The sequence below is a fragment of the Manis pentadactyla genome, chromosome 2 (genome assembly GCF_030020395.1).
Source record: "Manis pentadactyla isolate mManPen7 chromosome 2, mManPen7.hap1, whole genome shotgun sequence".
In the NCBI taxonomy this organism is placed as follows: domain Eukaryota; kingdom Metazoa; phylum Chordata; class Mammalia; order Pholidota; family Manidae; genus Manis; species Manis pentadactyla.
In genome coordinates, this window is record NC_080020.1 from 233,715,968 (window position 1) to 233,731,747 (window position 15,780).

The following is a 15,780-nucleotide window of genomic DNA, read 5'->3' on the forward strand; positions in this document are numbered from 1 at the left end:
TTTCCGGTTCCTGCTGTGGGGGGCGGAGCCTGGGCCCCCAGGTGGGAACCGGGCGGGGAATGGGCTTGGGGAGCCGGTCCCATCTCTGGGACCGCGGAGGGCAATTATTCCAGTACTGAGAGGCTGCAGGCAAGCTTGCAGCAGAGGGACAGGTGGGAGGGAGACGGCTGTGCTCTTTATTCCTGGCCAAAGCGCCCAAGAGATGCTAGTTTTTCGAGATTTTACTTTGTGCCTATCTGTATTTTCTACTTTTCCTGCCATGCATCTGTACTACCTGTGTAAAAATAATATTAACAATAAAGATGGTAGTAATACTAAAATGAATAACAGGTGGGTGTTTCCAATCCAACCTTGCCTTCTCTTAACTCCACAACTTCATCTCCTGCAAATAGAGCCAGTGAATAGAATGCTCATGTCTGCGCCTGCGCTTCCTTGATTTCTACTGTAATCCCTGAGGTCTCCTCATTCATTCGAAATATATCCATTCAAGCCTTGTCTCTGTGCTAGCGAGACAGGGACCGTGGGTTTAGACAGAGTAGGGTGAGGGCCCCGGGAAAATGCAAGGCAAGATAATTAGAGTCAGAGCAGTTTAAAAATATGCGAGGAAACCCCCTACCAAAAGTCCGTGTTAAACATTAAGCTCTAGAGTCATCCTTCAGTAAGATCAGTTAATATTCCCTAGATAAAGTAGCCCATGTTTTTATTATGCAAATCATTCGTAATCTTGTGTAAGATTCACTTTAGCATGCTAAAAGGCCCAGGCCTATGCGCTGTTTTTCCTCCATACCTGATGAGATGATTTGCAATCTGGGCAATTAATAATGTCAAGTAAGCCCAGCCATAAACAACACAGTAAAATGCAGGAAGGATTCCATCTTAAAGATAAAACTGCATTTTAAAAACCCAGGAAGTTAGGAAGTAAGATTCTTAACTTACTCTTTAGTAAACAGACAATAGCTCAGCCCACCTTGGGGGCTGGGCAGGCAGTGTTTGATAAGCTCCCAGACCCAAGATGCCAGTATCTCAGAGAGAAATCAGAGCAGTGAATTTCTTGTAAGTCAATTTTAAGTATTCAGGGACCGCTTAACAAGTCCACATCCCTAGGCCCTTTATCGCGTTCCCCAAAATCCTCAACTGCCTATAAAACCCCTAGAAAACACACAACTAGGAGCTCTCTTGTCCCTTCCTGGTGTGATCCAGGAGCTCTGTCTTCTCACTTTAACTTTAAATAAAAGCCTCTCTCTGGCTCTCCTACCTTGAGTTTTTGCTAACTTCATTCTCCGACTCTGCAAACAAGAACCCTGGCATCACTAGCACAGCTCTAGGCACTGGGATACAGCTGAGCAAAACCAGGCCAGGGTATTTGTTTTAAGGTGATTAAATTGTTTAAAATTTATTTTTCACAAAAATAGGGCATATTTGTAACTTCAGGGGGAAAATCCTGGGCAAATATCTTTGAAACCAAAATCAGTCAAAGGGAGAAATAGTTTATTTCTTACAAGCAGTCATCCACTTCTGCTCTGCCATGTCTCTTACTACCAGGCTGCAGAAGAAGAGCCCCCCCACTAAACCTCTCTGGTCCAGATTAGCCCTTGCTCACGCCCGCAATTACCTATTCATATGGAGATGGACTACTTCTCTCCACCCCCTGGAAACACCTGTTGTTTGGAGACGCACTAAAGCCAGGCAAGAGATTCTGGAAATACTGCAATTTTACCCACAATATTTAAGATGTACAATATGATATATATATTTTTTTATTTACTGTTTGGTATCATTAATGTACACAATGTGATGTTTTGATATGTGTATACATTGTGAAATGATTACAACTAATCTAATATATCCATTAAGCCACTCAGTTACCATTGTGTGCGTGTGAGAATACTTGAGATCTACTCTCCCAAGTTTCAAGTATAGGTTATTAGCTATAGTCTGTACATTAGGTCTCCAGAACTTATTGGCCTTATAACTGAAAGTTTGTATCCTTTGACCACTGTCTCCCTTTCCATTCCCTGAGCCTCCCACCATTCCTTTACAATGAGTTCAGCATGTGAATGGAATTATGCACTGTCTGTGTCTGACTTATTTCACTTAGCACAATATTCTCCAGTTCGTTCACATTGTTGCGAAAGGCAGGATTTCTTTTTTTTTTAAGGCTGAATACTGTTCCATATTTTGTTTATCCATTCATCTGTCTACTGTCACTTAGGTTGATCCCATCTCTTGGCTATTGTGAATAATGCTGCAATGAAAGCAGATCTCTCTTGGGGATAGTTATTTTGTTTCCTTTGGGTTCCTGAAGTGGGTTTGCTGGATCATATGGTAGTTCCATTTTTAATTTTTTTGGAAACTTCCATACTGTTTCCCAGTGGCCATACCAATGTACATTCCCACCAACAGTGTAAGAGGGTCTCCTTTTCTCTACTTCCTGCCAACACTTGCTAGCTTCTGACCTTCTGATAATAGCCATCCTAACAGGTGTGAAGTGTTACCTCATTGTTGTTTTGATTCATATTTCTGGTACTGTTTCATACACCTGTTTCAGATTCAACCATTTGTCATGCCCATGGATTAAAGGTACAAAGAGTTAAATAATCACACAGATGGAAGAGAGGTGCATGGTCCTGGAACCAGTGGAACCCAGATTAGTGAGGGGGTTCAGCTAGGGAATTTTGGGATCCCATGCAAAGGTCATTCCTGTCTGCCCAGGCACAGCCCAATGTCAAGAAGTGCACTCTGGGCGTACTGCCTGAGGGGCAACCTCTCCCCCATGACAGTCCTTGGGAAGCTGTGGAGAACGCAGGGTCTTCCAGGCAGATTCCCATTCAGAGTCAAAATCTGGTCACATACTGTGGAGGGGTGCCCGTCAGCACCCACTGTCCCAACACTGGCGGTGCACCCTTTTGGGACGTATACCGCGGGGCGCCTGCGGACATGAATTAGCATGGCCCAGGTCCTGACGTTCCAGATCCTGGGCCGAGGCTACCTGAGTCCTCCAGACCAGGCACACATCCTGGCTACCCAACTTATTACCTCTGTGCCCTCAACTGTTACTCAACTTTTCAGCTTCTCATCTACAAAATGGAAGCATACTTTAGTGGTAAGTTTGGAGCGAAGACTTTACTACGGAGCTACAGCGTTAGGCCCCGCGCTCAGACAGTACTAATGACAAACGACGGGGTCACAGCCCCAGGTGAGCGACTCCAGGGACGCCTCCACGCCGGAGACCGTGGAGCGGCCAGGGCGGGACGACACCTTACTGAGGCTCAGGCACAGCCCCTCCAGCCTCCTCGCCACTGGTCGCCGCTGCGTCCCCGACCTCACTGCCATCCAGGCTCCGCCCGCTGCGTCCTCCTCTCCCGGGGCCAGGGGCGTGGAGAGCCCGGATGGGAGCCAAGTGGGCATGCGCACAAGGCCGGCGCCGCTGCCATTGGCGGCAGTCATTGCGTATCGCTGACGCATTAGGAAAACAGGAAGTGAGCACTACGGGAGCCGCGCTGGGCCAGAAGAGTCTGAATAGGGAATGAATGGGCTTTGAGCCGGGGGAGCGTCGCTGTAGGAACCCGGCGTAGGCCTGTGAGCGGCCGAGCATGGAGGACGACGCGCCGGTGATCTACGGGCTGGAGTTCCAGGTGGGTCACAGGAGGACCCCGCGGCGTCCCGCAGTGTGCAGAGCGGGGCCCGCGCCGGACCTCGGGGTCCGCTGTGCAGCCTGAGGGCACCGAGGCTGGGGGAGCTGAGGGACTTGGTCACCAGGACGGGCCCTGCCCGCGGTCCCCGGGCTGGGCAGCCCCGCCGCCTCCCTCCGGCCGTGGCGTGCGGCGTGCTTCTCCCCGCCTTCGGTGTGCGCGCTAGCGTGCGGTTTCCTCCCGCGCTCGGGTCCCGGAGGCGGGCCCTGTGTCTGCTGTATTTTGGTTGTTGTTTAATTTTAACAACGTTACATTTTCCCAAGAGGTGCGGAGGTACACGGCAAGTTATCGTGTACCCTTCCCCCAGCTTCCCCCAGTGTTGGCGTCTTACGTGACCGGGCACAGTGATCGAAGCTTAGAAATTAGCATTGGTGCAACCCTATTACCTGAGGTACACACTCTATTCAGATCTCACCCGTCTTCGCACTAGTGTCCTGTCCTGAGTTCTCCAGGGCTTGCTCACCGTGGCCATCACATAGTAGGTGCTCAGCAGAAGACGTGCACGACGCCCATAGTGTGAGCAGTGAAGCGGGCGGTCGCACCGCCTTTTAGAAGGGCAGCAAGAAAGCCTGTGCGCCCAGTGGGGAGAGGGGGTTACGGGGTGTGGGAGGAGCGGGAGGGGCAGGTAGGTCGCATTGTGGGGGGCCTGCTGGAGCCCTCTTCTGACGTCCGTGTCTATTCAGATGGCTCCTGAGGACGTGTTATGCTTAGGCCACTGAGGAATAGGTGCAGAGAGATGAAAGCACAGTTCATTCATTGCCTTAGGAATACCCGATACATAACTGGGTGCAGCAAATGTGGGTTAAACATATAAATGACCTCTGCTTTCAAGGAGCTTACGGTGAGAGAAGACGCAGTGCTCCTTACTGAAGCCTTGGCACCACTGACCCTCCTGAGGGGGTCAATCCAGGCTTCAGCACTTAACAGCTGTGTGACCTTGGGCCTCCGTTTCCTTGCCAATAAAATGGGAAAATGAGCCTGTATTCCTTCTGGCTGTTATGAAAACTAAGTGAGTTAATACATTTAATTCAGGCACTTAGAATAGTACCTTCTATATAGTAAGCATTCAACAAATGTTCTAATTATAATGAGACAAAATTCTTACAGATAAATTCCATATAATAAGGCAGGGTCTAAATGTCCTATGAGTAGTGAGCTGTGCTACAGGGTGTGGCGGTGGGCCTATCACACAAGACTGGTGCCTTAACTACCCATTGCTGAGAATTTAGCTATGTGTTATGTTTAGCACTGTACATATATTTCATTTAATTCTCATAGCAGACATATTGGTTAGGTGTTATTTTCCTGTGGTCCAAGATCACTTAGTAGATTATAGACATGGGATTCTAACCTCAGTAGGTTTAAACCCAAACTGACTTCAGAGCCCAACAACCACAAAGTTATACTGCTTTCTGTTTGAGAAGGGGTGCATGTGGGTGTGTCCAGAGGGTGCCTGTGGGGAGACAGAAGGTGACCTCATGCTGTCTGAAGTGTGCATCTTCCTCCAATGTACCTAAAGCTTCTTGATCTCTTTAAGCACTCTCCTAAGCAACCCAGAGATTTTGATCTTCAGTGTCAGAGTTTTGAGGTAACCAAAATGTTATTTCCAGGGATTCGACAGATTGATGGAGTGGATCTGTGTCTTGGGCATCAAATATTTTATCTGAATTTCTTCTTTATCTCAAAAGAAGTAGCTGATTGTTTTACATTTTTACTTTAGATAGCACTGTGGGCCATGACTTCCTTGAGTCTGAAGAACCATTACTGCAGGAAACATGGGAAGACCGAGAGTTAGTGAGGTTGGGTCTCCAGTGACGTTCAGAGTGAGGGGAACGGCGTGCTAGCACTAGAAGGTGGGGCTCTGACTGATGCCCATCATTGGAAGGGGACAGGCTTGGAGGGCAAGTGAGGTACTTCTGTGGCAAATAAAAGGCAGAAGATCGACATGAAGGGTCATTAAGATAAAATGCTGAGCACCTTAGTGGTTATGGGAATTTTGGTATCGGATGACTGGCATCTTTTAGCTCATAGGAAGGAACTTTTGACTCGTGCTCAGGATTTTAGTTCGTATTATTTTTGTAGATTTAATATTTGTAAAAGGTCAGGTAATTCTTATGAGTCATTTAAGAAGTCAAATTGTTGAAAAGCTGATTCAAATCATCAGGCCCTAAACAAAACACACCCTTTTCACCTTACCTGATTTCCTGAGAACAACCACCTTCAGCTTTTTAAAAACTAGTCTTTACCTACCCGCTTCATATCTTGGGCATAACCTGATGACTAGATGTCATGTCGCATGAAGAATTTCAGCTTTTTTTGCGCTTTCCCTCTACCAGCCTTTAGACTCTCACTATGGTTACATCACAATGTTTTGCCAAATCCATATTCAAGTTTTTGCGTTTCTAATTATAGAAATGTTGGCTGCTGAAGCAAGCAGGGCACTGTGATTTCATGTTTTTCTTGTACAGCTCTTTATGTTTTGCTCCCTGTAGTATTAAATGCTTCCTTTTGAATTTGTTCAGGTTTCCTGGTGTCTGCCTGGTGAGCCTGGACATTCCTGCCACAGCTCTGTAAATGCTGGGCCCCATTTTCTCCCCTGAGCCTGGCCCTTTGGGCTGTCAGTCTGCTGGCTCATCTTCCAGGAGATGTCCCTCGGGGGGTCCCCTCCCCACCTTACTCCAGTCACATCTGCTTTCTCACAGAACCTCCAACCCAGCTTTCCTCCTGCGTGGGGTTTTGTTTTCTGTTGCAGTTTTGTTGAGTGGACAGTCACATGACTAATTATCATGGCAGCCCTGGGCGTAGGTATTACTCTTTCCTATTTTAAAATTGAGGACACTTGGGTTTAGAGCCTTGAAACTTCTTGTGATTTTTAGAGAAGCTGGCTTCCCCCAATCCATCCTCTCTTGGCTTTGTGAGGCCTTTTATTCAGTGCGAGACCCTCTGGCCCTGTGTGTTCAGGTTTTTTTTTAAAATGGCAATGCTGTCAGAAGCAGACGTTCAAGGGTAGATCTCCCCTTCCTCCCAGTGGACTGAGGACTAGATACAGGTCTTCTCTCCTGTCCCCTACCCGGTACACAATACCTGCTTGCCGAGCCACTAAGTCAGCCCGGGTAACTGGGAAATGGGAGCAGGGCTGCCTAAACAGCACCTGGGTACTGCCGACCTCCAAGCCCGCAGCCTGGTGTCGAGCCCATGGGCAGCTTAGCATGCAGGTCTAGTAATGCTATTCAGGTATGTGACAAAGGGTTGTTTCCAACTGAATGTTATACTTTTGCTTAAATAGTTAAAGGGAATATAGAAGAATGTTTTTCTGGGAAATAGAAAGGCTTGGGAGAAGCCCAGAGAGTTCATCCAAGTGAAATAAAAGTTTAGCTTCACTTTGGAGCATATTTTGATGCTTTGTTTTATTATTTGTCCATTTGTTTGTGTTGTGGAGTTAGCTAAAAGTCTCAGGCATGGTTTTGGTTACAGCTTACTGACTTGCTTGCTTTTCTCTTTTTTATTTTTTCCCCTCAAAATACATGTGGCTCAGGATGGCTATATATGTATGTATATCTGTGTGCATATGTGTGATTTACATATGTGTATGTAATAACTCATGCATGGGCTGGGTTCACCCTTACCCTTATCCTCGTGGCTAATCAGCTCCTGCCCGCTTCTGGTGGGTTACAGCTCCTGGCTCTTCTCCCTTTTTGGTTCTGGTGAGGTTGCAGAGTTGGGGAGAGGGGAAGTGGGTGTAGGGTTGGAAGGGCGTCTCCACCTCCTCGGGCACTCTGCAGTCCTGGGCTCGGCCTGAGAATCCATCAGGCAGGTTTCCCTGCTTCCATTTCCCCCGGGTTCTGAAGAGCCACCACGGTGAGCATTGCAGTACTCGGCTCCCCACCCCCTGCCCTCAAGAACCGTTGCAATCTGCTTGAATTTTCTTAGTGGTTGCCCTGGAGATTACAGTTAACATCTTACTTTGCAGCTATTTGGATTAATACTAATTTAGCTCCATTCCCTGTGAAATGTTGGGGCAAGGTATTGAGACAGGGACCGTGGGTGTAGGTAGTAGGGTGAGGGCCTCCGGAAAAAGCAGGGCAGGATATCTGCAGTCAGAGCCATGTAACTACAGGCAAGGAAACCCCCTACCAAGACTCTGTGTTAAACATTAAGCTCTAGAGTCATTCTTCAGTGAGATCAGTTAATATTCCCCAGATAGAGAAGAGTAGCACATGTTTTTATTATGCTAGTCATTTATAATCATGTGTGAGATTCACTTTAACATGCTAAAAGGCCCAGGCCTATGTGCTGTCTTTCCTCCTTCAGATCTGATGAAGTGATTTTGCAAACTGGGCAACTAAGTTAGCAAGTAAGCCCAGGCATAAACGACACAGTAAAAGGCAAGAAGGATTCCACCTTAAAGATAAGATTGCATTTTAATACCCAAGAAGTTAAGACATCAGAAATTCTTAACTTACTCTTCAGCAAACAATGCCTCAGCCCACCTTGGGGGCTGAGCAGGTGGCCTTGTTTCATTGCCCCCAGACCAAGATGCTGGTATCTCAGGGAGAGATCATCAGAGGAAGCTGCTTGTGTTAAGTTAATTCTAAATATTCTGGGACCACTTAAGTCCACAATCCTAAGCATTTTTTTCCTGTTCTCGAAAATCCTCAACTGCCTATAAAACCCCTAGACAACGCACCACCCCGGACTCTCTTGTCCCCTCCTGGTGGGAGCCGGGAGCTCTGTCCTTTCACTCTGTCTCTAAATAAAAGCCTGTACCTTGCTCTCCTACCTTGAGTGTTTGTGAAGCTCATTCTTCAGCTTCGTGAACAAGAACCCCGGCATCGGTATGGTTTAAGAGCCCAGGAGGGCCTGGCTTTTAAAATCTGTACTGTAAAGTGGAACAGATTCTGGTGCCGGGAGGTTCTAACAGGCAGAGTCAGGAAGGCTGTGTAGACCCTTGCAGGTCACTGTGGTTCCCGGACCAGCGGCAGCCCTGTCACCTGGAGCCAGACCTGCGGAGTCAGGATCTGCGTCCCGTGGGCTGCCTGGGCGATTTGCTTGCATGTCACAGTTTGAGATGTGCTGTTCTAGGTGATGGGACAGTGGCTCTGAGAGGCGAAGGACAGGTTTGACAGGGGAGAGTGGGAGGAGTCCTTAACTTGCATGTCAGAATTGTGGGGTCCCTTCGTAGGTGCTGGGTGGTCAGCAGATACTCTGGAGGAGTGTGCGACTATCTGGGGGTTATAATGTCTTGAGAGTGTTCCTGCGTTGGGCAAAAGAGTGGACTAGGCAGTCTCTTGAGGCTTAGCACCCTGTGATTCCGCACCAAGAGGTCGTTAGTAAAAATACAATGAATTTTAGCCACTGAAGTTAAGATGCAGGAAACGGAGTAAAGACTTAGGTGTATTTTTCTTAGTTAGACTTGTTGAGCCAGTGTGGATGAAGTGAAGGTTCCTGCGGCCAGGATTCTCCCCTGGCCCTGGTCGGCTAGCTCACCACACACGTGTGGGCAATGTGTCGTTATTGACTCTATATAAAGAGCCCTGCCCAGGGCTCTGAGCGACACGGTGGCATGGCTGCAGGAGAGCAGAGGCTGGAGTGGTGGCAGTGCCAAGGACAGAGACTGGGCTGGCTGTGCGGGCAGAGGGGCCCAGAGGCAGAGACCGGCTTGCTGCCTGCAGATTCGCTCTTGAGTGAATGGGATTTGAGTGGTTGACCTGCCACTGAGGAAATAAAATTGGGTATAACCCTTTCACCCCGAGAAAATTCTACTGTCATTTCTTCAGTCACATTGAATCCACCGTGACTTGCCCGGGGCTGAGACCCACCGGCAGGACAGCCAGCTTTTCAGTTTTTGCTCAGCAACGTTTGATTTTGGTTTAATACCATGCCTTATTTTTCTATCTGTGCCCTGGACTGCCTGGCTGATGCTAAGTCCCTGTCACCCTCGGTTCTCTTCTGGTGTCTTGTTTCTGATTGTGTGTCCTTCTGTGCTGTGTGTTTAAGGTCTTGGGCCCCATTATCACAGTCGGGCCCATCTAGGGGGAGCTTGTCCTGCCATGCGTGCTCTGTACGACAATGACTGGGCATCTGTTTACACTGGTAAGACAAGTAATGCTGCCACTTCTTGGGTGGGTTTTAAGACCTTCCCTTAAGGTGAGAATTATTTCACAGGACTAACTGTGATCAAGTAGTAAATAGATTTGTTGCTTCCCAACTGATGCAGGGGGAGACACTGCATTTTAACAGTGTTATATTTCAGTGCAAAGCCATCTTATAGTTTAATGTTATAGATTTGTTGCATATTCAAATACTGTATAAATTATTCTTTACTAAGTACTGTAATCATTATTATAAATGTTTCTCCAGAATTTTTTTGAATTTGTTATAGTGTAAATGAAATTTGAAATGCTTTCACACACACTTAGTGCGCTTGTCAGTAGAAAACAACTTTCTAAAAACAAGTTTAATCACCAGCTCTCAATTGTACTTCTTTATGACTATTTCAAAGGCTCTATAAACAAGATAAGAATTTCTCTCCTGTAAGCTTATTTGTTTGAACTTCTGACATGAAGAAGATCTTGTGTAGTTGTGAGGGCCAACAGGCCTTTAGCAGACACACTGAGGGACACATGTGCCAGCACAGCAGGCTTGTGGGAGGAGCGACTTCCCAGCAGCGGTGTGCGCGCACTGGGCCCAGGCCTGTGACTCAGCGTGGCCCATGCAGTGGGTGTGGCACTGGCGGTGTGGACAGCGGGGACCTGTCCCATGGCTCCTGTCTAAGCCCATGCCGCCCTTCCTACCAATCCCGGATGTGAGCTTGGCCAGGCGTAGAGGGCCATGTGGGTTGGAGGGCTGGTAAGAATGATGCTGTGGGCTCCTTTGCAGTGGCCTTCCCTGGCAGTGCCACTAACTGGACAGCCAGCAGTGCAGAGGGTGTGAGCCACGGAGGGTGGGAGGGGTGAGCAACCCCACAGCCCCTGCCATGTGTTGTGGGAGGTGCAGCCCAGGCGAGCTGCCTGGGCTTGCGGCTTTTCTACCATATGCTGGCCAGGGAATGGTGTGGCCCTGGGGTCTGCCTGCTGCGGGTCAGGAAGTCCCTGTCATCAGGCCCCCTGCCAAGGGCTTGCCGTTTTACCCCTTGGGACTTTTACAGTCGGAGATGGATATTCAGTTTCTCAAGTGCTTTCAGTATCCACGGGACTGATATCCAGTCATGATGTTTCTCTTCTGATCCTCTGGTCGCTTTCATTCCTGTCAAAATGTCGGCCCTCTTGCCTCTCTGGAAAGAATCCTACCTGGTCATCAGACAGCACCCTGCTGGGCTCTGTCTGATATTTTACTTGGAACTTTGCTCCTGACATTCATAACATAATGTAATTTTCCGTACATTTTCTTGCTTGAGTTTTGTGATCCTGGCTGTGTGCAAAGCATTCGGGAGCGTCCCTTCTGTCTCCGTGCGAGCACGCTGGCCTCGCCTGTCCCTGCTGCCCTGCGCTCTCCTGGCACTGGCTTCCTGAGCCATGGCAACTAGCTGTTCAGGTTTCTGTCTTTCCTTTTTTTTTAAATTTTATTTTGGTATCATTAATCTACAATTACATGAAGGACATTATGTTTACTAGGCTCCCCCCTTCACCAAGTCCCCCCCACATACCCCTTCACAGTCACTGTCCATCCGCGCAGTAAGATGCTGTAACATCACTACTTGTCTTCTCTGTGTTGCACAGCCCTCCCCCCACTATACGTGCTAATCCTAATGCCCCCTTTCTTTTTTCCCGCCCTTATCCCTCCGTTTCCACCCAGGTTTCTCTCTTTCTTTTGAGATTAGTTTTGGTAGTTTGTTTTCCTGGAAATTCTTTCACTTACTTAGTTGACAAGTGTTTACTATCTACAGTGTGCCAGGTGAGCTCTATGCAGGGAACCCCAAATCAGCCCTGCTGGGTCGGCACCCACACACCCAGACCCGGGCCGGGTGATGGGGGCCTCTTGGGACCGAGGACCAGCTGCCGGGGTGTTCTTTAAGAGCTCCCTCAGTTGGGAGCTTTGTTTGTTCTCATTCTTTTTTTATCAATACCAAATTTTAGACCCCTGAATTTTCTTCCCAACAGTGATGTCTTGATTTTATTGATTTTTGAGTGTCCTCCAGTTTTGAATGGGATTTCCTTTGTGACCTGGAACTTCCTGAGCTCAGCCCTGGCCTGACCCCAGCCCCGTCCCCAGCCCCCTGCCCTTCCCCTGCCCCATCCTCTGCCCGTCCCCTGCCCAGGCCCCTGCCCATACCCTGCCCCGTCCCCTGCCCCATCCCCTGCCTGTCTCCTGCCCATTCCCAGCCCCGTCCCCTGCCCCGTCCCCTGCCCATCCTCTGCCCATACCCTGCCCTTCCCCTGCCCTATCCCCCACCCATCCCCTGCCTGTCCTCTGCCCCGTCCCCAGCCCTGTCCCCTGCCCGTACCTTGCCCGTCCCCTGCCCCGTCCCCAGCCCCGTCCCCCTCCCGTCCCCCGCCCTTCCCCTGCCTGTCCCTAGCTCTGTCCCCTGCCCATCCCCTGCCCCGTCCCCAGCCCCATCCCCCCCCCATCCCCCGCCCTTCCCCAGCTCTGTCCCCTGCCCATCCCCTGCCCATCCTCCCACGGTGGGCCTGGTTTTGTTCCACGAGCTCAGGCCCACGCGTCCGCATTGTTTCGCCGTACCTTCTCTCAGCTGTGCTTTGAATTTTCCCCTTTTTCTCTTCTACTTTTTTCTTCTCTCTCTGTTTTGAAGAGGTGATTGCTGCATTCAATTTTATAAAGATATGTCAATATGTGTAATTTCAGGTTTCAGCTCTTCTGCAGCAACATCAGGGGCATGTGGTCTCCTGACATCTCTTCCTGTTGTTCTGTGTCCCCGGGTGGCAGGGCTCCGGCACCCGCTCCCCCGGCCTGGTCTTCCCGTGGGTGAGCCTTCCTGCGCTCCTGTGCTGCTCACTGGGCCGGCCCATGCCCCAGGCCCGGGCCCCAGGCCGGCGTCCGGCAGCAGGGGGTTTGTCCGTGAGTGAACTCATCCCCAGGCCAAGGTGGCTGAGGCCAGGGGTGCCCCCGGTGCGGCCGCGTCCTTGGCGAGGCCACGTGCTGCCGTCCTCCAGCTCCCCGCAGGCCCTGCGTGTCCCGGGTGCCCCTCTGCCCTGCAGCCTCGCCTCCACCTCTGCTTCTTGGCCCCAGCAGTTGCTGAGTTTCACGGAGCACAGGGTCTGCGCTTCTGCCTTCCTCCTCCTTCAGGCTTTGGGTGACTGCCTAGAGTTTGGGAGGAGGGAGTGAGGACGAGCCAGCTGTACCCCACGGCCCTTCTGCCCAGATGGGGGGTGAGGTGGGCGGGGTGCAGGCAGGGATCCCCATCAGGAGCGCTGGTGAAGGCATGGCCGAGGGGTCCCTCTGCAGGGCGTGGGGGCGACCTCAGGGCTGGGGGAGCTGCGGGAGGGCCAGGATTTCTGACTGCTGGCAGTGACAGGGCAGGGGAGGGGACTGGAGCGCTGGCAGCCAATGGCCTCATGGGCTGCGGAGGGGCTGGCACCAGTGTAGCTGACCCAGGTGCTACTGGTCTGGGTACAGGTGGGCACAGGAGACCAGGCAGTAGCGGAGTGAGGCTTGGGGAAGGGAGCTGCCTGTGGAGGCGGCCGGGCGGGTGTGTGTGCCTGCAGGGTGGGGCAGGTCCCCAGGCAGGACCGGTGGAAGGTGGGGTGTCCCAGCAGGGCTCTGGGGCCAGGCCTCACACGCCTGCAGGGGGCCCACGGGGAGGGGGCCGGGCAGTCAGCGGAGAGAGGCTCCGGGCTGTGCACCCAGTGAGGTTGGCGGTGATCGGGAAGGACAGAGAGTGAGGAGCCAGGGTGCGGAAGGGTGGGGCGGGTGCCAGCTGGCTCCCCAGGTGAGGGGAGGAAGCAGAGGCAGGACAGGCAGCTTGCAGGGCCGGTGTGCAGGCAGCTGGTTGCTGGAGGCGGGGGCTGGGTGCGCAGGGGCAGTGGGACGGTGGGTGGGCGCCTGGGCCACAGGCAGCGGCAGGCGGAGTGGGCAGCATAGCTTGCAGTCGTGAACAGGGGACTGAGTGCCAGTCCTGCGGGCTACGCCCCCGCCTCAGAGGCCTAGCTCCGTGCCACAGGCCTCTCGAGTCGCCCAGGAGGTCTCCTCGTAATGCATCCCCCTCCTCTGTGTTTGGGGGGTCTGTCCAGCCCAGGAGGAGGAGGCGGGCACTCCGTGCTCTTTCTCTTTAGAAAGCCGCCTGCGAGGAGGCGGGGCAGGGATCTGCTGTTCAGGTGGTCTCTTTGGCACTCTGCTTCTTCGTCCTGGTTACGGCCTCGTCCTCTGGGTTGTCTGGGGCAAGTGACTTGGTGAAGAGGGCCGTTCTGGCGGGAGCTTGCCCACCGTGGAAGGGTGACTGGCCCTGGGTTTACCTGCTCCAAGAAAAGCCCTTCCCCGCCCGCCTCCTGTTGGCGGAGCCTCACACTTACCTGGAGTGTGGCTCTAGGTGGAAGTCGTGACCGTGGGTTCCGCTGTCTGTTATGCAGGGTAAGCATTTACTCGCTGAATGAGTAAATACAATTTTGAGTTTCCCAAGGAAATTTTACGCTCTCAGTTAATATCCTGCCACTGATCCTGTGCCTCCCGGGACAGTGGAAGCCGTTCCGTGTTCTGACTCTTTGTGCTGCTCCTCAGCATCTCCAGGGGCTGTCCACGGGGAGGGGCACGAAGTGGCGGTGGTGGATGAGAAAGACAGGTCTATGAAGAGAGCATGGCGGCCTTTCTTTCGAGAATGGGAAAACACGTGGAATTGTAATAAAGTGACCCATGTTCCAACTTCAAACACATAAACATCCTGTTGTCAGTTTGCTGCTTCCCATAGAAAAGAAAGAGGACTGGACTTGCGGCTGGGAGTCTGTTGTTTTCCCCCATAGCACATTTGTGACCCTAAGTCACTTAATGTCTCTGGTCCTCAGCATCTTTGTCTTCTAAATGGGAATAATGGCATCCATCCTGTCTTCATGCCTGCTTCATTGAATTGTGAGGACAAACCGAGAGAAAATACGAGGAAATGTTTTGTGACCTAGGTTACTACTATAGAGACTCGATCTTAGTACTGGAACACCTGAAACCATCCTACGGCCAGGCTGACAAGGGTCACTGTGTCATTTGCTTAATTGAATAAGCAGGGTTACATAGATAAACATCTGTTATCAAAATGGCCAGAATTAAGGTATTTTTGTAATTTTACCCAATAATGTACTAGAAAGGTCTTCAACTTTTGTGAAGGTTTGCTGTAATTTTTAAAGATGCAGTTGAGATTTTTTTTACAGGAATGATTTTCTTCTTCACATCTTTTTTTTTTTGAAGTCCTGTGTGAGATAGAACAACACAGTTTCAAATTTGTGGTGCTTTTCTGAAACTGGCAGCTTTCCTGTCTGAAGCACATGATCTGGTTAGAGTGTTTCCGAATGTTTACCATTATTCCTCTTCAGATGTGTAATTCCTGGCCTTATAAACTGCTTAAACTGAAGCAACTTGGACACCGGTTCCCTGTTGGTACTCAAGCAGCTTCTGCATGCCTGAAATGTCCTTCTTTTCAGCCTAATAACCAGTGATACAGTTGACTTTTTGTTTTTTTTTCTATTTTAAAGTGATGGCTTTAATCCTGCCTCTGGCTGAAGCTGAGCTTGTGGGCGTGTTTTAGTGGATGCCAGTTTTCTGTGACAGGGTCTGCGCTGGCGCTCCTGGTGCTCACCTGCTGTCTTGCCCTTGTGGCGTCTCGCCCCCTCTCCTAACGGGAGTCCGCTTGCTGGGGGCGGGGCTGCTGCCTCCTCTGTGGCAGCCGCCGTGGCTCTGCCATGCAGGCCTGTGAGGTCTGCTCTTAATGACTGCCTTGGACCGTGGACCTCTTTTAATGGAGGTCACTCATTCCTTTTCACATAACTCCTCTCCTGGATCCCAGTTTTGGGGACTTGCAGGCTTTGTCCACCTGGGGTGCCTCCATGGCGTCTTGGTGCTCTTGTTGGGAGGGGCGCCGGTCCTGAATGGCCTCTGTGATGCAAGGGTCAGCCCTCAGAGCCCCTGGGTTTTGCCTTCCTGGAGTGGTGTG

General features: G+C 50.7%; 1 protein-coding gene across 2 annotated transcripts in view; it reads left to right on the forward strand.

The window, feature by feature from the left end:
* The first annotated feature begins 3,478 nt into the window (after positions 1-3,478).
* The window catches only part of EIPR1 (EARP complex and GARP complex interacting protein 1), a 122,827-nt gene continuing 110,525 nt past the window's right edge, over positions 3,479-15,780 (forward strand). The window contains exon 1 of one of the 2 annotated variants that reach the window (XM_036881647.2): positions 3,479-3,635. In XM_036881647.2, the coding sequence (XP_036737542.1) occupies positions 3,594-3,635 (42 nt within the window). In that variant the 5' untranslated portion in view covers positions 3,479-3,593. Of the gene's footprint in view, positions 3,636-10,508; positions 10,542-15,780 lie in introns of those variants that run through there. The other variant, XM_057497484.1, reaches the window with a different exon arrangement.